General features: G+C 41.1%; 2 protein-coding genes across 2 annotated transcripts in view; both read left to right on the top strand.

Annotated features, from left to right (window-relative positions):
- The window catches only part of IFNGR1 (interferon gamma receptor 1), a 29657-nt gene extending 23625 nt beyond the window's left edge, over nt 1–6032 (top strand). The window contains exon 7 of the mRNA XM_074818981.1: nt 838–6032. Within this exon, the coding sequence (XP_074675082.1) occupies nt 838–1332 (495 nt within the window). The 3' untranslated portion in view covers nt 1333–6032. The remainder of the gene's footprint in view (nt 1–837) is intronic.
- A 7740-nt stretch (nt 6033–13772) lies between these two features.
- On the top strand, nt 13773–20102 carry IL22RA2 (interleukin 22 receptor subunit alpha 2). The gene is made up of 7 exons (XM_074820713.1): nt 13773–14013; nt 14377–14580; nt 15463–15613; nt 16453–16631; nt 17921–18090; nt 18521–18699; nt 19760–20102. The coding sequence occupies exons 2-6, from the start codon at nt 14487–14489 to the stop codon at nt 18674–18676; spliced, it is 750 nt and encodes a 249-aa protein (XP_074676814.1). The 5' UTR covers nt 13773–14013; nt 14377–14486; the 3' UTR covers nt 18677–18699; nt 19760–20102.
- Nucleotides 20103–22965: the final 2863 nt, after the last annotated feature.

Raw genomic sequence — 22965 nt, forward strand, 5'->3', positions numbered from 1 at the left:
CTATTAACTGAGTAACCCTTTCTCCCCATACTTTCTCTTATCTTTAGGGAACACCATCACACAACTGAAAATTTACCCTACTTTGTTTTTTATATGCATTCTTGAAAATGCCTTTAAAAAAAAATACACAAAAAACCCCAGGAGAATCTAAACAGCCTGAAGTCATGTTATAATCATTTAAAACAAGCTGGAGCCTGGTCGTTGAAGGAATTATATGCTCTTCCTGTGGAGGGGTTTCAGAGTGAAACACTAAAGTTTGTCACAGCATTGAGGGAGCACTTAGTGGCCCAGGAGAGATCACTAGGAAGACTTCATCATAGATATGACCGTTGGGTATGCATAAAGGTTCTCACGCCATTTTAAAGATCTCTTTCCAAAGTTCACTTCTGTCCCAGTTGAGACAGTTGCCAGAAAATATTTGTCATTGCAGGTTACACTCATTAGCTGTAGAGTATGAAAGGCTTCCCTAGCTAGTTGAGAGTATTGCAGCTTTTTTTTCCTTTACTGTTTTTGTCTACATTGCAAACTTCAAATGACTTAAAATACAGTGGGTGACATGAAATGGATTTGATCCTTGCAAATGTGTTTGCACATAGAAAGCATTTTTGAGAGCTTGCATAAAAGTCTTAATGAAACAGTTGAAGTCATAGATATAGGCTAACGACCTTGCCAGATCCTAATTTTTGCTAATTTATTGGGATTGGTTGTGATGACATTGAATTTGTATTATGAACTTTTTGGGGTTTTTTTTAACCTCTAAACTTTGACAGTAGATAAAGCCAATAAATCAGTAGATTATGTGGAACTAAAAGTGATTTTGTTTTTTTTCCATTTAAGGTCAGCGTGATAAGAAACCTGAACACGGACAACATTCTAGAATCAAAATCGGAATCAAAATATGTGTCTGTAATAAGCGTTACGTCAGACCAGTCAGCATTGGCAGGGAATGAAGAAGTAACCTCACTGGAGGTAGAGCCAAAAGAAGAAACTGTTAGTCCTGAGAATTCCAGTGAAAGACCATCTTCTGTTCCTCTGTTAGAGGCACCAGCCAAAGCAGAAGAGATATCTGTGAAGGAAAGCGCAGAGGAGGTATCTTCTGATGATGAACAGAATAGCAAAGTGAGAGAGAGTTACTTCATTTCTGACAGCAGCCAAATGGATATATGCAGTAACTCTGCAGGTCTAGAGGTTTCTGCCACAGAAATACAACAAACAGTCCTTCCAAGCAGCTGTGTCAAGTTTTCTGGCTATGACAAGCCTCATGTTCCATTAGATATGTTGATAGATGTTGGTGAAGAACAGCCTGTGATTGCTTACAGGCCCACTGACTAACCAAGATAGATGACATATTTAACCAGAACTCAGGAAGAACAGCATTATTGAAGATTATGGAGTCAAGGTTATATTAGGAACGTCTACAAGTTGTACTTGCTCTGATCCAACCAAAGTAACTAGTACACAACTTAGTACAGTGGGATCCTGAAATGGGACTGAAAGTAGTGCCTGAGAACAGCATAAAAAGCAGGGGGAAATTTCATAATAACCACTTTTAGAAGTGGTTGTGTATATGACATAACTCACTGCTTCCTATTTGAAATACTGCTCTGGTTTTTTAACAGTACTCAATGGAAAACAGACTTCATGAAGGAGTATAAAACAGCAGCTGTATCATTACTCGCTTATGTTTCAAATCCTTTTCAAAATTAATTTGATTAACATAATGCTTAAGAAGTCCTTGGCTTGGTTACAATAGAAATGTGCAAGAAATATTTGAGAGGTTTTGCCTTTATTGGAGGTATTCTCTTGCTTTTTCTCTTCAAGAATATTGTTGTATTAAATGAAATGTTACTATTTCTTTTAAGTAAGAATATGCTATGACCTTTTCCTGTATATCTTAAGAATTTGATTCCATAGCCAAGAACCAGTTCTTTGTAGTCTTTTTCTGCAACTGTATGTATTTCCTGTATGTATTAACTGCATGTATTGGAAATGTAGGTATTTCCAAGAAGTATGTATTTCCAGGACCATTACTTTGTACATTTCGGTAAGTAAACCATAGAACTCCTTTGTAACATAAATTCTGTGGCTAAAAAAGCTATTTTTAAAAGTGCTTTACCTGCATATAGCTGCATCCTTTTGGATCACCTAGATATATTGTGTAACCATGTCACATTCTGGATAATTTCTGTATTAGCGTGCTGGCTCATCAGCATTGGGAAAAAAAAAAAGTAATAGGTGGTTGCACAAATTCTGTAGAAAACGTTTTCAAAATTCAAAAGCCTGTTTTTTCTCCAGAGTGTTTTTATCCTAATGCTTAGAACAATATGATTTTTTTTTACTAGAAATAAACAGGACTTCCTCCAAACATGTTTTCTAGCAGGTTGAAAATGAATACCATTTTTCCCCTTTTTATGACATAACTCGGGAACTACACCAAATTACCTCCCTCTAAAAATACATCTTAAGACAATAGTAAAGTAGTGTGTTTAGTTATCTGACAACCCTCTGAATTTTGTAGCATGAGATTGTAGTTCTGAAAACTGAAGGATGAGAATTTTTTTACATTTAAAAACTTTTGAGTCTAATGCCTGCAATCAGTTATTTTCCTTTAGTCAAAATTTGATGGGTATTTTCTGTTTGTAGGAAATTTTTACAATCATTCTTAATGAAGCTTAGTTCAGAAAAAATGATGTTTTAGTGGTGCAGTTATACAAGAGTATGTCTTTGTTTTAAAAGATTTTTTTTTTTAGGATTATCAGAAATGTTTGCATGTTATAGCAGGTGGTTTTAAAACCAGTATCACAGTACTTCTGTCCTTATGTTTCTCAGTGGTGTGAGTATTCCTGAGATAAAGTTAGTTTATGCAGCATTTTCTGGAGTGCTTCCGTTCCTGCAGATACGATATTAACCATAAATTCCCAGAGATTTAAATACAATAGCTATTTTTCCCTTCTCTACTCACGGGAAGATAACAGATCTTCTGGCAGGGTTTTGATAATTTTAGGAAAAGCCAAATCACACAGGTGAATTTTGTAGTTAATGGTGTAATTGAAAGTCCAACTAGAAAGATTTCAGTATGTGTTTAGCTGGCTTTGATTTGCTTCTGCATTATGTTCAAAAGTAGTGAGACCCCCTAGTAACTTGTACGATGCCATGTTCTGGGTTGAGCTCCTAGAATGCAATGCTGGTGACTTACTGCTTAGGATCCATAAGTGTGTAGATATCTCCACTGCAGAAGCACAGAAAATAACTCTTGGTGTTACAAGAAGGCTTTGAAAATCAGAATTAACTTACACATGAAACTTCAGCTAAACTGACTTTTCAGTTAATAATATGGTTCACCACTGAAGCATGCTTTTAGTAGTCTAAAGTAGTAGTCTGCTAAGGAGATGAGCAGCTGTGTCTTGTGCAGAGCTTGAAGTTGGTGTAATTTCTTTCAGGTTTTATAGGTTTGTTAATAAATATGAACTGCAGCAAATACCTCAGGACTTTATAAATGTCAGGTGTTTAAGTTAAACACCTGCCCAGAAGGGAGAAATAGAGCGTTAGAAACTGTGAGATTAGCTTGTTTTTTGGGAAGATGTTTCTGATCAGACAATTTGCTGAGTATCATCTTTGCCACTGCTCAGAGTATTTAATCTTCTTGCAATTGGTAGCTTGTTTTCCTTCTGTCAGTTTTGTCCAAAAAAAAATGTTGCTGTTCTCCAAGAAGATCGGGAATTAGCCACAGTAGTCATTCCATTAGGTATATCTGCCTCAGAACTGTTCTGTCAGAAATATGTAACTTCTTGGAAACCTTAGATTTACGTTCTTAACCGTGTGTGGTGAAACCCTGGCCATGTTAGGAAAATAATTAACTAAGACTAGGCCTTTTAGATTTGTGTGAACATAAGAGATGTGTTTTCTGTTCTGAAAGGTTTTCCTTCCTGCCACACTGGAAGAAGAATGAGGTTTTGCCTGTGTGAGGGCAGAGAGATGTATTTTAAAAGGAAGTGACTGTCTCAGGTTCTTTTCTCTTCCCCCTGCAGTGCTACTACATTGTCCCAAGTCTTTAAAGTCACATGTAGTCCTATGTGAGTAAAACAGACCAGCCAGGTGCTAGGATATAATTAAGGACAAGGAGGTTAAGACTGATGAGAAACGACACAAATACATCATGAGCATATAGGAAAAATTTGACATTGTGGGTAGTTACATACGATGAAAAGGCACTGTTACTCTGTAAGCTGAACATCAAGCACAGGAGTATGAGTGCTTTGTGATATACAACATATATATATGTGCACAACTGACCTCTTTTTGTAACTATCACAAGGTTAAATGTATTTTTTAATTAAAATTTCGGAACTGTAATTATAAAGGCCACTGAATTATCACCCTCCCTGCAGGTATGTCTTCTCTGTGCTGTGTACTTAACAAGTAGCCAATAGGTTTAGATGTTTAAATTGCTCAGGACAAACTTGCAGGTTTTATAATTGTGAAATAAAGATTTTAAGGGTGCACAAAGCATCAGATTCTTTTATGAGCTGGGACAAGCTGCAAATGTGAGGCCACAGTGAGACAAGAATGTGTTCCCTGGGTCAGTAAGCTCTATTTCCCCCAGTCTTGTTTCCAGCAGTTGCTAATAGCGATATGAGAGAGCCTAAAAACAGGGCAAGTGCATGATGGTATTTCTGCTAGGATACAGTCCCAGCAGCCTGCAATGTGAGGAATTCTTGGTACATGGAAATGCCTTTCCAGCTACAGCTAGTTAGCCTTGCTTTTGCAGTTCTGTAGTACCAAATATCTGAGCCATGTGGCTTGAAAGCTGTCAGGTAGTATTTATCTATGCATTTTCACTTAACTACTAAATGAATTTAAATTAATAAATTAATATTCTTGTGATGAAGTAGTTTGCATAAGCTTCTGGATATTCATGCATAGCACCTTGACACAGGATATCAAAGTGCCTAACAGGTTCAGAATCATTTAATATTCATGCCTTTTACAGACATACCAGCTATCCATCATGTCACATGTAGAAGGTTTCACCACTTCAGGATATTTCAGGTGATTTTTACTCGTCAGGGCTGCTCAGCATTCCTCCCTTCCTGTCTCCTACAGATGATTTGGGAGTTGATGGAATGTAAGACTCTAGAATATTATATCCGGTGTGAGAAAAATTGCATCACAAAACTTTGGCCTAATACCTGACAACATTTCTAAGAACTTCTTTAGTTCTCATTTTTGCGTGGACATTGTCACTTTTTATTATCAGATCTGCAGTTAACCTGTATTGTAGTAATACTGGTGGCACAGAAGCATCAAATGTTCTGCCTTATGCTTTTTCCACACGAATCAATAATGCAGTTTAAAAAAATTACTCTTGTCAAATCTACTGACATCTGTGGAAACAAGACATCTTGTAGTGTCCCAGTTGCTTAGAACAGACACGCATATTTGTATGTAGTCATGAGAAGAGCTGTTTTTCTCAATGCTAGAAATAACCAGTTGCTCTGAAGTGGTGCCATGTAAACAGTATAGTACTAATAAATAAGAGCTATTATACTTAGTTCAAATTAATCATTTCAGCATATCTTAAAAAAAAGCAAAACAACAAACCAAACACCAAGTGCGAAATGAGTGACCTGCATAGATTTCTTTAGTGTGTTTTTTTTTTTTTTAAAAAAAAATCAGTCCTTTTAACTATGAAGCCTTTGTATATTAATACACTTTCTCTTCTCTAAGTGGTTGAAATCATTGGCCTAGGTGGGACCTCCAGGGGTCTGTGGTTCATTTTTCTCCCCAGAACTGCATCGCTTGTCCTGCGCATGTTTAGACTCCACAACCCCATCAGGCAATTTATTCTAGGAGTTTGTTACCCCTAGAAAGTATTTTCTAATGTTTAATAAGTCTTCCCCATTTCAGAAACATCCACAGTGAGCCTGCTGAACATACTTTGGTTCTTGTCTGAAATTTGTAACTGAACTACTTGTAAATACTGTAAATTTCAAATGTTTTTACACTGAATTAAAAAAGTCTCAGAAGACAAATGTGTGTGCTTGCCTCTTTCTTACTGTTAGCTTTTGTACTGAAGACTAAATGCGCTTTTGAAGGTTGCTCAGTTTGTGTTATGTATGTAGTGTATGCTTGAGCATTATTGAAAATGAATAGAAAGCAGATTGTGGGAGATATGTATAGCATGTATGTGTGGTGTGTATGTAGCCAGTTACTGTACTCTACATACCAGGTACATTAGCATGTAGAAGAATTGGTTTTAAACGTAATTTCTTACTTGTTGAGATACCCTTTGGGTGAAATAACCACTTACTCCAGGCAGCAGTGGAAGTCTGACCTTGAGGACATGATTTACATCCATTTGTTTTGAAAGGTCTCTCTCCTGTACAGGTATGAGGTGCTGCCCTTGCTGTACGCCAGTAGTTGATCTTGGAGAGGGGTTAGGGCTGACACATAGGAGCTCTTTGATCCACTGATTCTGGCTACATCATCGGCTTTGCAGTTTCTTTTTGCTGTGATGCTATTGATGCAGCCTGGTCCAGTTGCTTTAGCCTGGGGACTCTCCTTATATTCTGTTTAAAAATTATGAACAAGGATTAAATGGTCACACCATTTGAATGAATTAATTGCTACAGAGCAAGGAAAGCTGGGCTTCCTTGGAACTCTTACTGATCACTTTATTTCAAGTTTAAATGATCACAAAAGTCTTATTTATTGATGTTTATTTCTTAATAGTGAGCATGTACATTCTTACATGCATCTTGGAAATCAACTATTTGTCTTCAAGTGTCATGTTAATTTACCCAAAAGAATGTAGGCTTCTGTTAGAAGACTTTTGATTTCACTTGTCTGTCAAATCTAGAATGTGCAATTTTAAAAACATTTTCTACTCATGATCAACACATTTACTCCTTCCAAGTAACTTCTTAAGATTGAGTAGTGCCATCTCTGGGCTGGTTCTGGTAAGAACAGTCATACCTTAAGAATTCAGATTCTCTTAGAAATGGCTGTGCAGATTGAACAGAGTCAGAACAAATGGAGAAACTTGAATTTATAACATGTCTGCATTAATTCACAGAATCATCTAGGTTGGAAAAGACCTTGAAGATCATCTAGTCCAACCATTAACCTAACACTGACAGATCCCAACTACACCAGATCCCTCAGCGCTATGTCAACACGACTCTTAAACACCTCCAGGGATGGGGACTCCACCACCTCCCTGGGCAGCCCATTCCAATGCCTAACAACCCGTTCTGTAAAGAAATGCTTCCTAATATCCAGTCTAAACCTTCCCTGGTGCAACTTGAGGCCATTACCTCTTGTCCTATCACTTGTTACTTGGTTAAAGAGGCTCATCCCCAGCTCTCTGCAACCTCCTTTCAGGTAGCTGTAGAGGGCGATGAGGTCTCCCCTCAGCCTCCTCTTCTCCAGACTAAATAACCCCAGTTCCCTCAGCCGCTCCTCGTACGACATGTGCTCCAGACCCTTCACCAGCTTCGTTGCCCTTCTCTGGACACACTCGAGTAATTCAATGTCCTTTTTGTAGTGAGGGGCCCAAAACTGAACACAGGAATCGAGGTGCAGCCTCACCAGTGCCGAGTACAGGGGGAAGATCACTTCCCTGTCCCTGATGGCCATGCTATTTCTGATACAAGCCAGGATACCATTGGCCTTCTTGGCCACCTGGGCACACTGCTGGCTCATGTTCAGCCGGCTGTCAGTCAACACCCCCAGGTCCCTCTCTGACTGGCAGCTCTCCAGCCACTCCTCCCCAAGCCTGTAGCGCTGCTGGGGGTTGTTGTGGCCCAAGTGCAGCACCCGGCATTTGGCCTTATTGAAACTCCTACAGTTGGCCTTAGCCCATCGCTCCAGCCTGTCCAGATCTCTCTGCAGAGCCTCCCTACCCTCGAGCAGATCAACACTCCCACCCAACTTGGTGTCATCTGCAAACTTACTGAGGGTGCACTCGATCCCCTCGTCTAGATCATCAATAAAGATGTTAAACAGGAGTGGCCCCAAAACCGAGCCCTGGGGGACACCACTCGTGACCGGCCGCCAACCGGATTTAACTCCGTTCACCACAACTCTTTGGGCCCGGCCATCCAGCCAGTTTTTTACCCAGCAAAGCGTGGGTAATTACTACATTTAAATTTATAGCACAGACTCTGAGTTTTAGTAATGGATTAGGTTTTTGATTAACCTGTTATGAATGAATTACTCAAACCAGTTTTCTTTCCTGAGGTTTTGGCATTTTTTATCGAATTTGAACACACTCATGTTTTCTAACTTGCCCATTTGTGTAACTGGACAGCAGCAAGGTAGCTGATCAGGCTGAAAACTAATTTTTCATTTATTTCGGGGCAGAAGTTTTATTTGCAGAGCAAATGATGAGCAGGAAAACCAGGTTGTTCTGCCAGCCAGCTCACTACGTGTTCTGCAAAAGTAATCCTGCCATTGTCAAATACTTGTAACATGTGCAGTAGAGCAGTAAGCAACGCCCTGTCTGATCAAGCTTTTTCCTGTCTGACATCTCTTGAGTAGTACAGACTCAGAAAGGTTGCTTAAACAACTCATGTCCCTTCAAAAATACCTTCCCACAAAGAGTATATAGAATTCTTTCAGATTGAAAATACAGAGTGAGAAGAATAAAAATCTAATATACTGTCTTTTCTTTCTGGGTATGACTGGTTTGTGTTACGTTTTGGGGTTTTGAGTGGTTTAGGTTTTTTGCAAGTTAATAGCAGCTTGGTTAATTATAGGAAGGAGGGGGGGCATGTGCAGTCCCATCCCAGAAAACAGGAACTGTATGTACTGGTGTGTGCTTTCTGCTACCAGATTTGGTAGAGTTTAGGCCTGTGACAACAACAGCCATGATTGCAACCTGCTGCAAATGTGATTAAATGTGAGAAATTATAACAGGTTAGAACGGGTTGCAAAAACTTGCATGAATGGCTAGAGGGTGGTGGAGGCATGGAGGCAGAGAGCACCTTTGCCATTCCTCGGTCTCTTCTTCCATGTAGGCTTGTCCCAGGAATCAGTCTGGCCTTACATCTGGCACTAGTATAGTACCTGTTCCCCCATCCCGACAAATCTGAATAGAAATTGGAACAAAACACTGTGAATTTGGGTGATTAATTACTAAGAACTACTTTATCAACTGCTTCCAGGGTGTGCGCCAAAACTAGCAATTTTATTTGAGATACAACAAATTTCACTTCCTGTAAGAAAAAGAATATGGAACAAAACTTTGTGGCAAATAAGTATCACAGGGTGATCTAAATTTTCTGGTTAAATGGTCACATTGCGATAAACTCGAAACTAACACCTCTGAGAAGTGTGAAAACCAGTTATGCTGAGAGTGGAGGATTCTGTTCTGAAAAGCTCAGCATGCTGATTCCCGAATGCCAGGAGACTGTATCCGCACCAGATCTCAGACAGTATATTAAAAAAAAGGCTCATAAAATTACAGTATGTTTACAAATTCAATAGTAATTTGGAGAAGGTGGTGGTGAAGGTTCTTATTAGAGTAGAGTCCCGTTCTAGAGTTTGCACTCCTTGGATGATGCAGAGATATTGAGACGACCACAGAACTGAGCCACAGGCTGGGAAGTGTGATGCTTACAAGCTGCCACTTGCAGAAGAGATGAGTGATAGGCAGTTTTAGTTTGTTTTTTTCATCTTTTTCTTTTTTTTCCTTGGCCAGGAAACCCCTGGAGCTTGCATCTTTCCAGGTTTTAGTGCCCAAAGTAGCTACCAGAAGCATTCGCTCCTTCTGCAGCCCAAGCCTTGATTACAGACATGGAGGCAGGCATCTCAGTTCCTTTTGTCTTCTCCTCCAATGCATGCCTGCCAACCTCTTGCCCTTCTCGCACTGTGTGGTGAGTCAGCCCAGTGTAGTCTGTGGTCTTGGCAGGGCTTCGGTGATCAGGCACAGAGACTTCCAACGACCGCCTACAAAAAAATGAATGCATGGGTCATACCCTACTCACATCGGTAATATTTCAGTTATTACCTCAGCTACTCCTAGTGGCGGTGTATCCAAGAGAGCAACCATCGGCACTACCAGGCTTTGAGCCTTCCTTTCTTTACTTTAGTAGATGGACCAAGAAAGCATGAGCGATGTTTGTGTTATACCTCTCTAGGTTTACCTGTGGTTTCTGTTGGCTAAGTGATCACCTGGCACCCTTCCTATACTATTAAGATTACCTAAGCAAAACCAACAAACTATGGAATATTAATTCTTCGTGTCTCCAAGCTGGTGGGTTTTTGTTTGTAGATGATTTGGTGAGGGACTCACAACCTAAAGAAAAGTGGGTCTTTTCTCAATGGGCTTAAACAAGCTACAGTACTCCTTAGTGGCAGAAAAACAAAAATCATACAGCTTTGCAAATGGGAAAAACTGACAATTTTAAGGAAACCTGTGATTTAAATAAAAGGCTTTGAGCTATTTTGGGGTTTGCTATTACCTACAGTTCCTGATGAACATTAATATTGTTTACTAACTTTCTGGTGCAATTGTGTCTTGCACATCATTAAATAGATATTGTATGTTCAAATAATTACTTGCTACACTGTGAGCCTTCAGCAGGTCTTAATCTTTAGTATGTTCAAATGCCTCACTATTGAGGTGCAGCTACAGCATTGGGAATTTCTAACTGTAGTCTTTAAAATGTTGGTCTAAGCCCTTTAACAGTAAGAGTTGAACAGTTCATACCTGTAGACAGGAAGCAGTGAAGGTACACACAGTGCAGTGTAAGTCAGCCTTGCTTCTTCAAACTTCTCTGTCAGAGCCTGTGTGATGCAATGCCTCTTCCCTGAAGGGCAGGGAAAAAAAATCCAAAAAGTCCCTCCTGCGTGACCGTGGGGTTTTCCTTTTTTTTTTTTTTTTTTCTTTTTTTTTGGTGTGTGTGTGTGTGTGGTGATTCATTTTCGCAGTCCCCACTGAGCTGGTGAAGGGCTGCCCTGCTGCACATGACACACCAGAAGAGGCTGAGAGACCTGGGTCCCCTCAGCTGGGAGAGGCAATGGCTGGGAAGGGGATCTAATTGCAGTTGCCAACTATATAAACGTTTGGAGAAAAGATTTTTCTCTGAGGGCCCCAATCAAAACACAAAAAGCAGCTGTCATAAATTGCAGTGGGGGAATCCCACTTAGATATATGGGGGAAAAACTCACACTGAAAGTGGTTAAGTGTGGGATAAAACTGCCATTAGCCCTGCTCTGGACTGGATGAGCTCCAGAGCCCCCTCCCAAGACAGTTTTTTCTGTAAGTCCAGGCTGGCCTCTTAGAAGAGTGTAAGACTGAAAACTACAGCTCCAATTGAAAATGGTCTTTAGGTCCAGAAAAATCTGAACTACTCATTTTTATTGTCAGTTTTTGTCAGTGAAATGCCACACATGAGAGACTTGTCTGGCCTCTGCCAGTTAGTAGAAGTATTCTCTATGCTTTGGGAGTTTCTCCCCTTCCTTCATCTTCCTGTACCCTCATCTAGGCATGTAAGCAAAATCCACCCTCACATCCACCGCAAATATCAGAGACTCGCATCTGAAAAGCCAAAGGTGCTGCTGCAAAAGCAGTTCCAGGGTTAAATTTTCTCCTCTTACAGACAGGAAACAACTCATTCAAGGAAAAAGAAAAAAAACCCAACAAAACCAACGGAGTGGTGCTATCAGATTGGATGAGTCAGGCAGCTTCCAGCAAGAATGTGCTTGACTTTACCTCTGAGTAGCAATATCCAGTCCTCAGGAGAAAGAAGTCTGTTTACCCAGCATTCAGATAGGTTTTTATTCCAGGATTGAAAAAAATTCTCATGCCCACAGTTCTATATCTGTTCACAGAAATATCAGTACAGCTCTTTCACAAAGGTTTAAAACAAAAAGATGCTTCAGTATAAGCTAGGATGAGCTAGTAGCATAACTACTTACGTGAACTCTGCTGGGAAAGTAATACATTTTCATTTTCCATTTCTTCATAAAGTACTGATCAGAGTACTCTTAAACCACATTGTTTTTTAAAAGTTCTCATTCATATTTTAAATAGCATTGCAGTGCATGTCATCCTATGGTGTTTTTCAATTTTGTACATTTTTGAATGTACTATACATGTATTCTATGAAACTCAACACATGTATGTATGTACATGTCTGTATATGTGTGTGTGTAGCTGGTATTTGACTGTAGCTATTTTTGTCACACAAAGCACTGAAGAAACATGACTGAAGTTGATGAGTAGGACAATATTATGGATGCTAATAACCTGGGGATTACCAGCAGCTGTTTCAATAATCACAAAATTTATGTGAAGAGTTACCAATTACTTCAGAGTCCCAAGCCCAATTGCGGATAAAGCGCTACCAGAGTGCAGCGTGCAGGAAACCCCAAGTTTTTCCATGGGATAGGCATTTCTTTCCTTGTTTCACCACACCGCAGAGCAGCCTTTTCTGAGCAAAGCCCTGCGGGTGCCAGGTGGGCTGACCGTCGGCTCTGCATTCATAGGAAGAACTGCCATCAAAAGCAATTTTGGCAAAGCTCCAGGATTCAGCTCCCGGCAATGCGCTGTTACGTGGGGTACGGGAAGGTGTGTTGGTACAATTCAAGTAAGCAAATACACAACCTGTGACTAAACTTTGATGACATTTCAGTCTGGTGATTCGTTTATAAAAGTTCCCTATTCCCGCACTTGAGCTCATATAACATGATGAAATACTAATTGCATTTGGTGTGGGGAACTACTTAAAGGTCATTGGATTTTGAAAATGTGTTTGGGAAATGGATAGATAAAAAATTCCCAGCTGGTGGTGGCAGGGTAACCTTTCTGCCATCTACCTCCATTTTGGGATTGTTTTTTCCTTCTGCATTTCTTCTCAGTTCTTTAATTCCCTTAACTGGGTTAACTAGTTAATAATTCAAAGCTACACATCTAGTGTTTTAATAGATTGGTTGCGGGTTTGATGCTTGGATAATGAGGTAGAAGTGATCAGCTGAACTGAGAGCCTGTGCCCATGAGTCTGACTGAGGCCAGCTTCTGTCCAGTTTGCTGAGTAAAACTGGTTGCCTTTAAATGAAAAAATACCTTCATTTGAACCAGAACTTGCCCTTTTTTGACCTGGCAGGTGTTTTGCTTCCACCTTTTCCAAAAGTAAAGATGACTGTTAGGCAATTTTTTTTTTCTGCAGACAGGTAGTCTTCACATCTGTTATTTCTTCAGTGTGCATCGTTATGTAGTGCTGTGCTATGTCATGCAAAATTTGGGTTTTCTCTTCTTGCTTGTCAACACGAGCTAGCAAAAGGAGAATGCATCCTGACATTTGCTGGGATGCGCTGGTGCATGAGCAGCGAAGTTCATGTGGATGTCAGCACTGGGGAGCTTTTGGGAAGGGAAGAGTGAGGGCCAAGGCTGGGCAGGAGGGCCAGCAGGCTCCCAGCTGCCTCCAGCGGCACCACAGTTTGTCATCAGTGACACCATGCTCACCATGAACGACGGACTCAGATGAACTTTCCACAGGTCGCAGAAGCCTGAAATCTGGCTACCACTGGGCAGGCACGCACCTGGCATTAAAGCATTTACAAACACAAAGCGAGATCACTTTCACCAGGGACCCCTGTCATCCCCAGCCCTGGGGTCAGGCTCACAGGAATGCACATATTGGAAAGGCAGGATTCAGGGGACAAACACCAATATCTGTGCAGACAGCGTAGTGGCACACCCGCACCAGTGACTCCTGGCAGTCTGAAAGTCCAACAGAGTAGCACTTTGACCCGATGGGCTGGGCTTGCCTCCCTGTGCCCTGCCTGGAGGCTGGCAGTGCTGAGGCTGCCCCTGCCTCCCAGCATCCCTCCAGCAACCAGCATGGCGTGGATGCGCTGCCCAGCAACACAGCTGGCAGTGATTTTGTGGCTCCTTGTTCCTCCGATGATATATCCTTAGATGATGTCCTGCCGTGAACAAACATACAAACTGTCCACTTGTGTTCAACCCAAAGACAGGCCACCAAATCAGATGAAATCACATGGGTGAGTATTTTATGTGTTTGCAGCAAAATTTCTTGTGTTCTTCAGCTCCAAGTAACTAATAAGCTGAAAAATAGATAGATAGATAGATAGATAGATAGATAGATAGATAGATCGATCGATCGATCGATCGATCGATCTTAGATGGCAAGCAAGTAAGCTTGTGTGACAAATTTATGGGATAAAGCAATATTGCCAGACATCATTTGGGAATTGGTGCCTAAAAATAAAAGGTCTTTTTCATGCTGGTTTGCTTCATAATTAGTTCCAAACTTCAGAGTGACCACAAGTGAGACCAGACCAGAGTGACTGCCAAGTAAGAACAATTGCTTATGTTTAATTTAGAGCAACTCATATGTTTTTCAGCTAAATTAAACCAAAGCCAACCCGGGGATTTTGGAAACCACTGAAAATAAGGGGAACTCTAGAGTGTTTGACAATTACTTCCTCATAAGACATGCCCAAGAGGAAGAGAAATGTTCAGTCATGGAGCTGCTCTCCTAAGCATGAAGGGGATCACACTTTCCTCCCTCTGCTTACTGATGCACCTGCTTCAGGATGAGGTAACTAGTAAGTAAAGGCTTTCTGCTCTTTTCTAATGTAGGGAGGGGGGGTGCTGGGTCTGTTATTGAATGTCTGGATGAGTCAAGAAATCTCTGGATCTTTTGGTGGGTTTCAAAAGTCCAGTCACTTCCAAATTAGTCTGTTATTTTGTCCTTCAAGGTTCTGAAATCCAGATAAAACGAGCACGTTCCCCATTAAATTTATTCATGGCTGTATTACCAGTTTCAGTTCAACTAGTACAAGTCTTACATGATTCTGTGATATGCCAGGGATAAAGCTGCAGTCATCATGAAACCCAGAAAAATGTTAGGATTGCTAAATGTCTCAGAGAGGTTATTAACTGATTCTGTCATCAGTAACCATCGCAGTTTGAAAACAGACTATCTTGAATATTGTCAGGCAGCTTTTTCCAGTAGTGCAGACTGGAAAAGCAGTGAACCTCAGGTTATTTTTTATTAGGCAAGAGCTGATAAACACAGCAACAATTAAAACAGCTATAATCGTTGCATGTTAAAGCTGAGATGTGGAGGAAAGAGCACTTGACTTTAACTACTGATGGGGCTGCTTACTGCAGGCTCTGTGAATTGATCCAAAGGGTTTGTTTCCTGGCATGTCCATCAGGCATCTTTCACAGCAGTAAACTCACTAAGGAAAATGAAAATTAAAAAAATCAGAACCAAACCACATAAAAGTGTTCTTTTCATGATACTATAACTGCTAGATCTGGTCACTGACTTGGAAAGTTTTGAACATGAGATCCAGGAGATTAATTTCCCTGCAGTCTGCTAGTCATGAAACCAAATGAGCTGTAGCAATACCCCCTGATTTCAATATGGAGGAGCACGTCTGTGACAAACATGTTATGTTATCATTCCTTATTATTTGCAGCAATTTTAGTTTTGGAAAACCGAGACCTACAAGATTTGATTAAGCCGCAGAAGGTAGAGTTTCGTTCATTAAACTTCAACAGTACTTTACACTGGCAACCTGGGAGGGCCAGAGAGGCAAGAGACACAGTCTACTTTGTACAGTATAAAGTGTAAGTACCGGGGAACTCCAGCGTCCCGCCAGGCTGGGGCCCATCCCTGCTTGGCACATTGAAGGGATTTCTCAGGTGACGTGGGATACTCTTCCCCTGCCTGGGGAACAGCCACGTCCTCCTCAGCTGCCAGCTCTCAGCTGTTGCTGCACTTATCAATAGCCCACAAGGTGCAGCTGAACAGCCCAAGGCAGGCAGGGAACAAGCTCCTCCAGTGATATGCTCTGTGCCTTCATTGCACCATAGAGTTGCAGAAAAATGTAGTTTGCAGGGGACCTCTGGAGGCCAGTGGGTTCAACTGCCTGCCTGAAGCAGGTCTAGCTAGGCAAGGTACTTCTGCAATAGGACATTTAAGGTATTTTGGTGGCCCACCTTGCCCATGGCAGTGCCACAGGGTGCCTTGCATGGCAAACGTGAGGCTGTGCTAGGGGCTGGTCCTCAGAGGGGCTACGCTCCCATCCCTGGCACACCTGGTGAGCATCTGAAATCACTATTGCCTTTGAGAAATTAGCGGGTGGAACCCAGCATTCTGCCCATCACTAACACACTGGCTAGGCCAAAGTTTGCCTGTTTCTCTCAAGGGGCAAGTATGAGCCAGCTTCCTGCAGGGCTGGTGACCCATGTCTCTGCTTTATGTTTCTTTCAGAAAAGACAGAAACCTGTAACTCCCAAATGCCCATGAAATCAATCTCCCCTGACATCAAATTGAAGGGAGTTGATTTCCATGGCAGAGCACTTGTCAGTGTAACACTTACCAAGTTAAAACAGACGGTTAAAAACCTGTATGGATACAGTTGATGCTAGCTAAAGCTTACATCCTTCCTCCTTTTTCTCCATAGGTATGGGCAGAGTACGTGGCAAAACAAAGATGACTGCTGGGGGATTCAAAACCATGTCTGTGACCTAACGAATGAGACCTTTGACATTCAAGAGCCTTACTATGGCAGAGTGAAAGCCGCGTCAGCCGGTGTCTATTCCGACTGGAGCCTCAGCTGCAGATTCACTCCCTGGCGAGAAAGTAAGTACAAACATATGGTATCTCTGAGAAAGGAATTGAATTTCCTGTGGCATGGAATACATCATTTCTGTTCACAATTTGCAAACATGAGTAATCCTTTTCTAGCTACAAAGCTGTACTAAAAGAAGTTGCAAGTCAATAGCTTTCAGGTGAAGGGTTGCGATAAAACAATTTTCTCCACACTTGGATGCCAACCAATTATGGATAAGTAGCCACTTATCTATAATTAGGGGAGCAGAAGTGCCTGGCTTCCTTTAGCTCAACCTTTTCCTCAAGATGTGGAACTACACAAATTATTTTCAGCTGTTTTTGAAGCTGATGGAAAGACTGGACACAAGGTGGAAAAGAAGCAAATGATCTCTGCTTGGGGGGAAAAGTGAGAAGAGAACTGAGGGCTGTGTGGCCACCATTCTTCTCTCATTTATGTGTTTTTCTGACTGCAGTGTATTTAGAAAGGACATGCACATAGCTTTTAGTTAGTACAGTCATTATAATGCCATAGTATGTTAGAAACTGGAGGACTGTTAAAACACTGAACAGTACCAGTGTACCTATCAGTAAGTTCCCTGTGAATTAACCAGTTTCCTCTCACTGGTCAATACAAAATTGAACTGTGAAGGTCAGTGCAGGTTACTTCACAGCCCTGAAGTGCAAACTACCTCTAGCCTCCTGTGCAGATGAAACCACAATCTTTGACATAAAGCAGTAACTTGCAGCAGCAACAGCCTATCTCACCCTGTGCCACCTCCTCCTCCCGGAGAGATGCATGGGGCAGCTGCTGTCCTGTCTCCCCACATCTCTGGGGCTGCACACATAGGTATACAGGCACTAGCTTGAACCATTAGCTGTGTTTAACCAAGCAGATTGCAAAAAAAGTAATGAAAGTAATGATTGAAGCTGCATCCTTGGCATAACTGAAATGGTTCAAATAGCTGTTTTATGCAGTCCAAGCACACAGATAAATATAGGGGGCAGTGGGGGGGAAACAGGACAAAGAACCAAAGCATTTTGATTGACCAGCCTGCAGTCAGCAACATTCAGCTCTCAGAGATTTCAGAAAGCTTCACTCAAAGATAGATTTACAAACACAGGAAATGTCACTCCCAAAATGTCCCAAGCAATAACCACCAAGAAGTAAGGATTTACAAAGTGGTACCTTAACAGTAAATACAGCATAATATATTTCTGGTAACAAGAACATTAAATTGTTGAATGGATTCAAATTGCGTTCTCTGAAACATTATTAATAAACTATAATTGTGTTCATAGTTTTGGGTTTTTTTCCTTAGCTATGATAGGACCTCCAACAGTAACTGTGGTTCGTAGCAACAAATCCATAATGCTAAAGCTCCAGGCTCCACGTTCTCCTTATAAAAGGAAGAGAGGCAGCAAGATACCAATGACAAATTATTATGATCTGCTATATCAAGTCTTCATAATTAACAATTTGCTAGATGAGGTAAGTGCATATTCAAATATGAAGCCTTTACCATTGAAAAGCCAGGAAAGTATGGGCACACCATTCTTGGTTTACAGTTGAAATAGTCTTCTGGGCTTGTGAGACCATTGATGACTGTGTAAGTATTTGAAAACAAAGTAGGCTTATTTTTCAGGAATTGAATTTGATTTAATTCAGTTTTAATTCTTCCCTTTATTCTTTCCCATCAACTTAGTATTTCATACTCTAAGACCTAGATTAAAAAACTGGGACAAGAGGGGAATTTGGAAGGAGAATTTTCTTTTAAAATCATAAATAAATTATTAATGTTATTGATTTGTGCAAGTCCACATGCTGCTCTACATCATGTGTTCTTATCGAACTTTACTCACAGACACACTTGCTAGGGCAATGTGCTTGACTAGTTGTTTTTACTCTGCTCTGTCTGAAGCAACACAGAGTCCTGGTGTATGAAGGAAAAGACAAGGTTATTACAATAGAAGATTTGAGGCCCGGAGTCAGCTACTGCATCGTGGCTAAAACATACATGCCAATGCTGGACCGCAGCAGTGCCTACAGCAACAGGCAATGCATCGTGCTGCAGTGACAGCGCTGGCACCTCTGCAACAGGTAAGTCACCAGCTGACACTGGAGATGACTCTGAAAGTCAAGAGCTATCCCCTCCCCAAAGGCAGATACTCTCCAAAAGGAGAAAAAAAGGTGTGGCATAAAAACTGCCATCCCGTATGACAATATTAGCCATAGTTCTTACATCATCTCAGCTAGTTCCACACCAGGTAAGAATGATGGAGCCAAGAAAATTAAAGGAATGGTGTGGATCATTATTTGCATGCTGGCACGGTCCTCAGAAACACTTCCCTTTCTTTAAACAGTTATACACAGTATTGCTTTCATCAGCTTTTATTACTGTCAAGTAATAATTAACTAGGAAAATGAGTGACCTCCAGCTTTATTAACATGTAATTCTGCTGCAAGCCTGCAATTTGGGGATTTATCTAATGTGTTTAATTCAAATGAGCCTCTTTTCATGGCCATTCTTCGGGTGTAATGTGTTCGAAAATAAATCGGTTATCAAATTTCTTAAGTTTCCATGGGCCAAAATGCAAAAGTTAGCTCAATTAGCTGGTCTGAAAAATCTGACCTCTATCACTAGACTCTCTTTTTGTATCATATGCCCAGCAGAGAGATTTACTATCAGTCCGGCCTTGCAGGTGCCAAGGCACAGAGTGTATAAAGACCTAAGCCAAAGTTGACTTTAGCGTCATTGGCCTTAGCAAGCTCAGATTTGGGCCCTTTCCAGGGGTAACAGGGGAAAACTGTAAAAGCATCAAAGTTTGAACCTATGCTTCTGTTCTCAGCTTGGTACCCTAACTATAAAAGATTTTCTTTCTTCTGCTTCATAATATGATGCATAACATCAGTCTCTCTTGAGACTTAGTCAGTGGGTTTAGGCTAAGGAGGGAACCAGTTTCTAGGTGATTTTCCTGCATTTTTGCTTTCTTTCACAGTACTGTAAAAGGCTGGAAGATCAGGTTAGAGCTAGACTGCTGAACAGCCTGCAGAGGTACAGGAGGGATGCAGGCAAATGGCATGTGTTGCATTTTCAATTAAATTGAATACCATCCAGCTTAAATGTGCATTCCAGCAGCAATTCTCTTTCTCTTCCCAGTTACAGGAATAATGGCAGAAGATGCCTCACATCACAGATCCAGCAGTAAATCAACATCTGTGGTCTATGTCTGGAATACATACTTGGATACTTTTTAAATTAACCTTTGCTGCATTCAGTGATTTGATTCATCATAATCATTTTATGCCACACAAAGGTCAAGGATACTTTGTAAGTCTTATATTACAATTTAAAATTGTATATATTTGCATTTAGAAAGGAAATATTACAGTACATGACTAAAAAAAGAAGGCAAAAAGCACTTGTGAAAATAGCCTTAAGACTGTTTCTGGACATTTTCTATTTTAAGCCTTGGAATTAAAATAGAATTTATAAAACAGAAGTTTCAGATATTTTATTTCTTCTACAACAAAGGTTGCAACAGAAGATGAAAAGCGTCCTTTCTTTAAAATAAGAACATTATAGTCCAGGAGCATACCCCACACTCACAATGTCTTCATAGTGCCCTCAATATAACATTTCTGATAGTGAAACCAACTTGTGATTAGACAGGAGTTCATTTAAACTGAAACAGAAAAGATGCTCGCTTTCAGTCAATGACAGACAGTTATATGGAAAGGACCTCTATTTCAACCATTTCACAGCAAATGATGAAATGATGTCATCATCCAAAGCATTTTTCAATGGTCTGTCACTAACACCTCACCTGAAGGCAGAACCACTGAGAGCAGCATCAGAGGATGCTGGCAGTAGGTGTTTGGGAGGAGGCTGTGCTTAAGTAAGTGAATTCTGGTCAGTCTTGCCTTCACTAAAATGAAAGAGAGCATTACACATTAAATATTGTCACTATCTGCTTCTAACACATGATATATTTGAATGACTAGATTTGCAGGCATCTAGCTGCGTCCACGTATCTAGTCCATAAAACCAGGTTTTGTTCACCATGCTTCCGTTTTTGCTTCTCTCTCATTTCTTCCAATTGTTTTACCCCACCCATATCATACAATTTCTTAATTTAAGTAAGTTTCTTTGGGAAACAGGACTTATTAAATCTCTGTATAGTAACTAGCACCATGACAGATTCAGCATTGCCCCATCACCCATCTTGCACTGGATATAACCATAGTAAAATCATCCAGGCAAACTATTAAGAAATAGCCAGTCATATTTCAGCAGTGGTGACTTCATCCACTCGTGGGTTATCACAGACTGAAATCAGCATCTGCAGTAATTCAAGTTCTTTCTCAAATTCACTTCTTTCCTTGGGGCAACTCACATTGCCATTGTTACACAAAGATAAAGCTTTATTAAGGTAACATCTACTGACCCTAGTCAGAGAACAGACTTCGACACTACTGGATACTGTACCTATGTCAGCTGCAGAGGATGAAACCATTTAGGGCTCTCAAAACTTAAAGAAGACATTAAAAAAAAGAAGCAGCAAGCCATAGGGGTGCCTGAAGCATTCAGACCTGGCTAGAAATATAGCAGCTGCCATGCTATGGAACTACGGAGACGTTGGAAACCTGAAAGTTTTTCAATTTGATGAAATTATACAAAATGTGCAGCAGGGAAACACAAGAAAAGGTCTGAAGAAGTCTTGTGCTGTTATGTTTGCTAACCAGATTTCACTTCCTCAGCAACAATGCAGGCTTACAGAAAGCAGTGCAAGAGTTGCAGGAACAACCCACTTCCATTCTGACAGTACCAGGATTTATTACTGTCAACCACATGATGTTCTGCAAAAGCCAGTTTTCTCTTTCCATGGCAAATACAAATTTCCTTTCAGCTCTGCTCTGACATGTAATTTTTCTGGGGAAGGGTTTGGTAAAATGACTGGTGCTGTATTTTTCCCCTGCAATCAGTGGTGGTGGCATGTTCCCAAGACATGCTCCACTGGACTCACAGGATGGGGCTCCTGCAGCGAGAGGTGCTTTGCTGTAGCATATACCAGTTGGGTGATCCGCACCCACAGCTTCTAGATAGCATTGGTAATGCTGTAGTTTTTGAAAACAATGTTGTTGGTGCCTTAGCCTGTATGCTGCACTGCTGTTTACATCTCCATGAGGGGGGAACAGAGGAAGACCTCTACCAGGCTCTAAAGTATAGCTGGGGCTTTCTTGCATTTTGGAAATACCTGGAAAAGTGAGGTCTGGCCCTCCTTCCCCTTCCTCCTTGTGGACACAAAGAGACCATCTGCTGTGGGTCCATCTCTCCAGAGCTGCCTGGAGTGGCACATGGCTCCACAGTGGTTGGCGCCCATGCACACCACTCAGGGCAGGATGCCTTTACATGGTCAGCTTGACTTTTTCTGGATATAAGTTTGCAAGGCTCATCTGAAAACAGCCTTCTCTTGGTTTTTCAGTCACTTACAGAGCATTTTCTAACAACATGTCCAATGCCAGCCCCTGTTTCAGGAAAGAGAGAAATAAATGCTGGCTTCTAGGGCTATGGCATAGGGTGGGGAAGACTAAGCAGTGTAACAAAAGCAGGACTTGTGCAACCTGATCTGTAAAACCACCTGCTGAGTCACAGGGGGACGTCTGCAGTCATGGACACAGCTTGTTGCAATGGCCTCATCTGGCCAAGTCCTTTTGTTGTGGCTGAGTGTCCTGACAATGAGAAATACATATTATGTCTTTTAGAGTTTGCAGTTACTGATCTTCGTGTGAAGTGGAACCCATCCCACAAGGGCCTACCCTTCTTTCTTCCATGACCATGGCTGAACATTATCTTATTTATCGTATGGAGTAAGAGCTTATGTCCCACTGTAAATGGCTTTAACTTCATGTTCCGCTGGCACTCAGAAGAGCAGTATCCAACTACCAGAAATTCAAGAACAAGGCACCGGAAAAGCTGATAGAGCAACAGCAATGGACCAGATGCTCCAGCCTTATAAATTAGGAGAAGATTATGCATAGCCAGCTGTACCATATAAATGCCCAGTTTTATATGATACCATGATCCTCGGTGTTTATCATATGGTCTAGCATCTGGCCAGTCCTGTTCATACCTCCCATATATCTGTTCTAATCAGATGTGGACTTGGGGTTTATTTTCTTGATCTCAGCTAAGAACAGCTCTTGTGGCCCAGGGGTGGGGTGCTGTTGTGAAATAACATTGTCTTTTGCCACAGATCTATCAGACATTATCAAGTACTCTAAACTGCAGGGAATTCATCATAAATAGGTGTTTTTTTCTGTGGATTTTCTGTGGATTTCAATGGTTGCTACAATGATCAAAGA

The sequence above is a fragment of the Strix aluco genome, chromosome 3, assembly GCF_031877795.1.
Source record: "Strix aluco isolate bStrAlu1 chromosome 3, bStrAlu1.hap1, whole genome shotgun sequence".
NCBI lineage: Eukaryota > Metazoa > Chordata > Aves > Strigiformes > Strigidae > Strix > Strix aluco.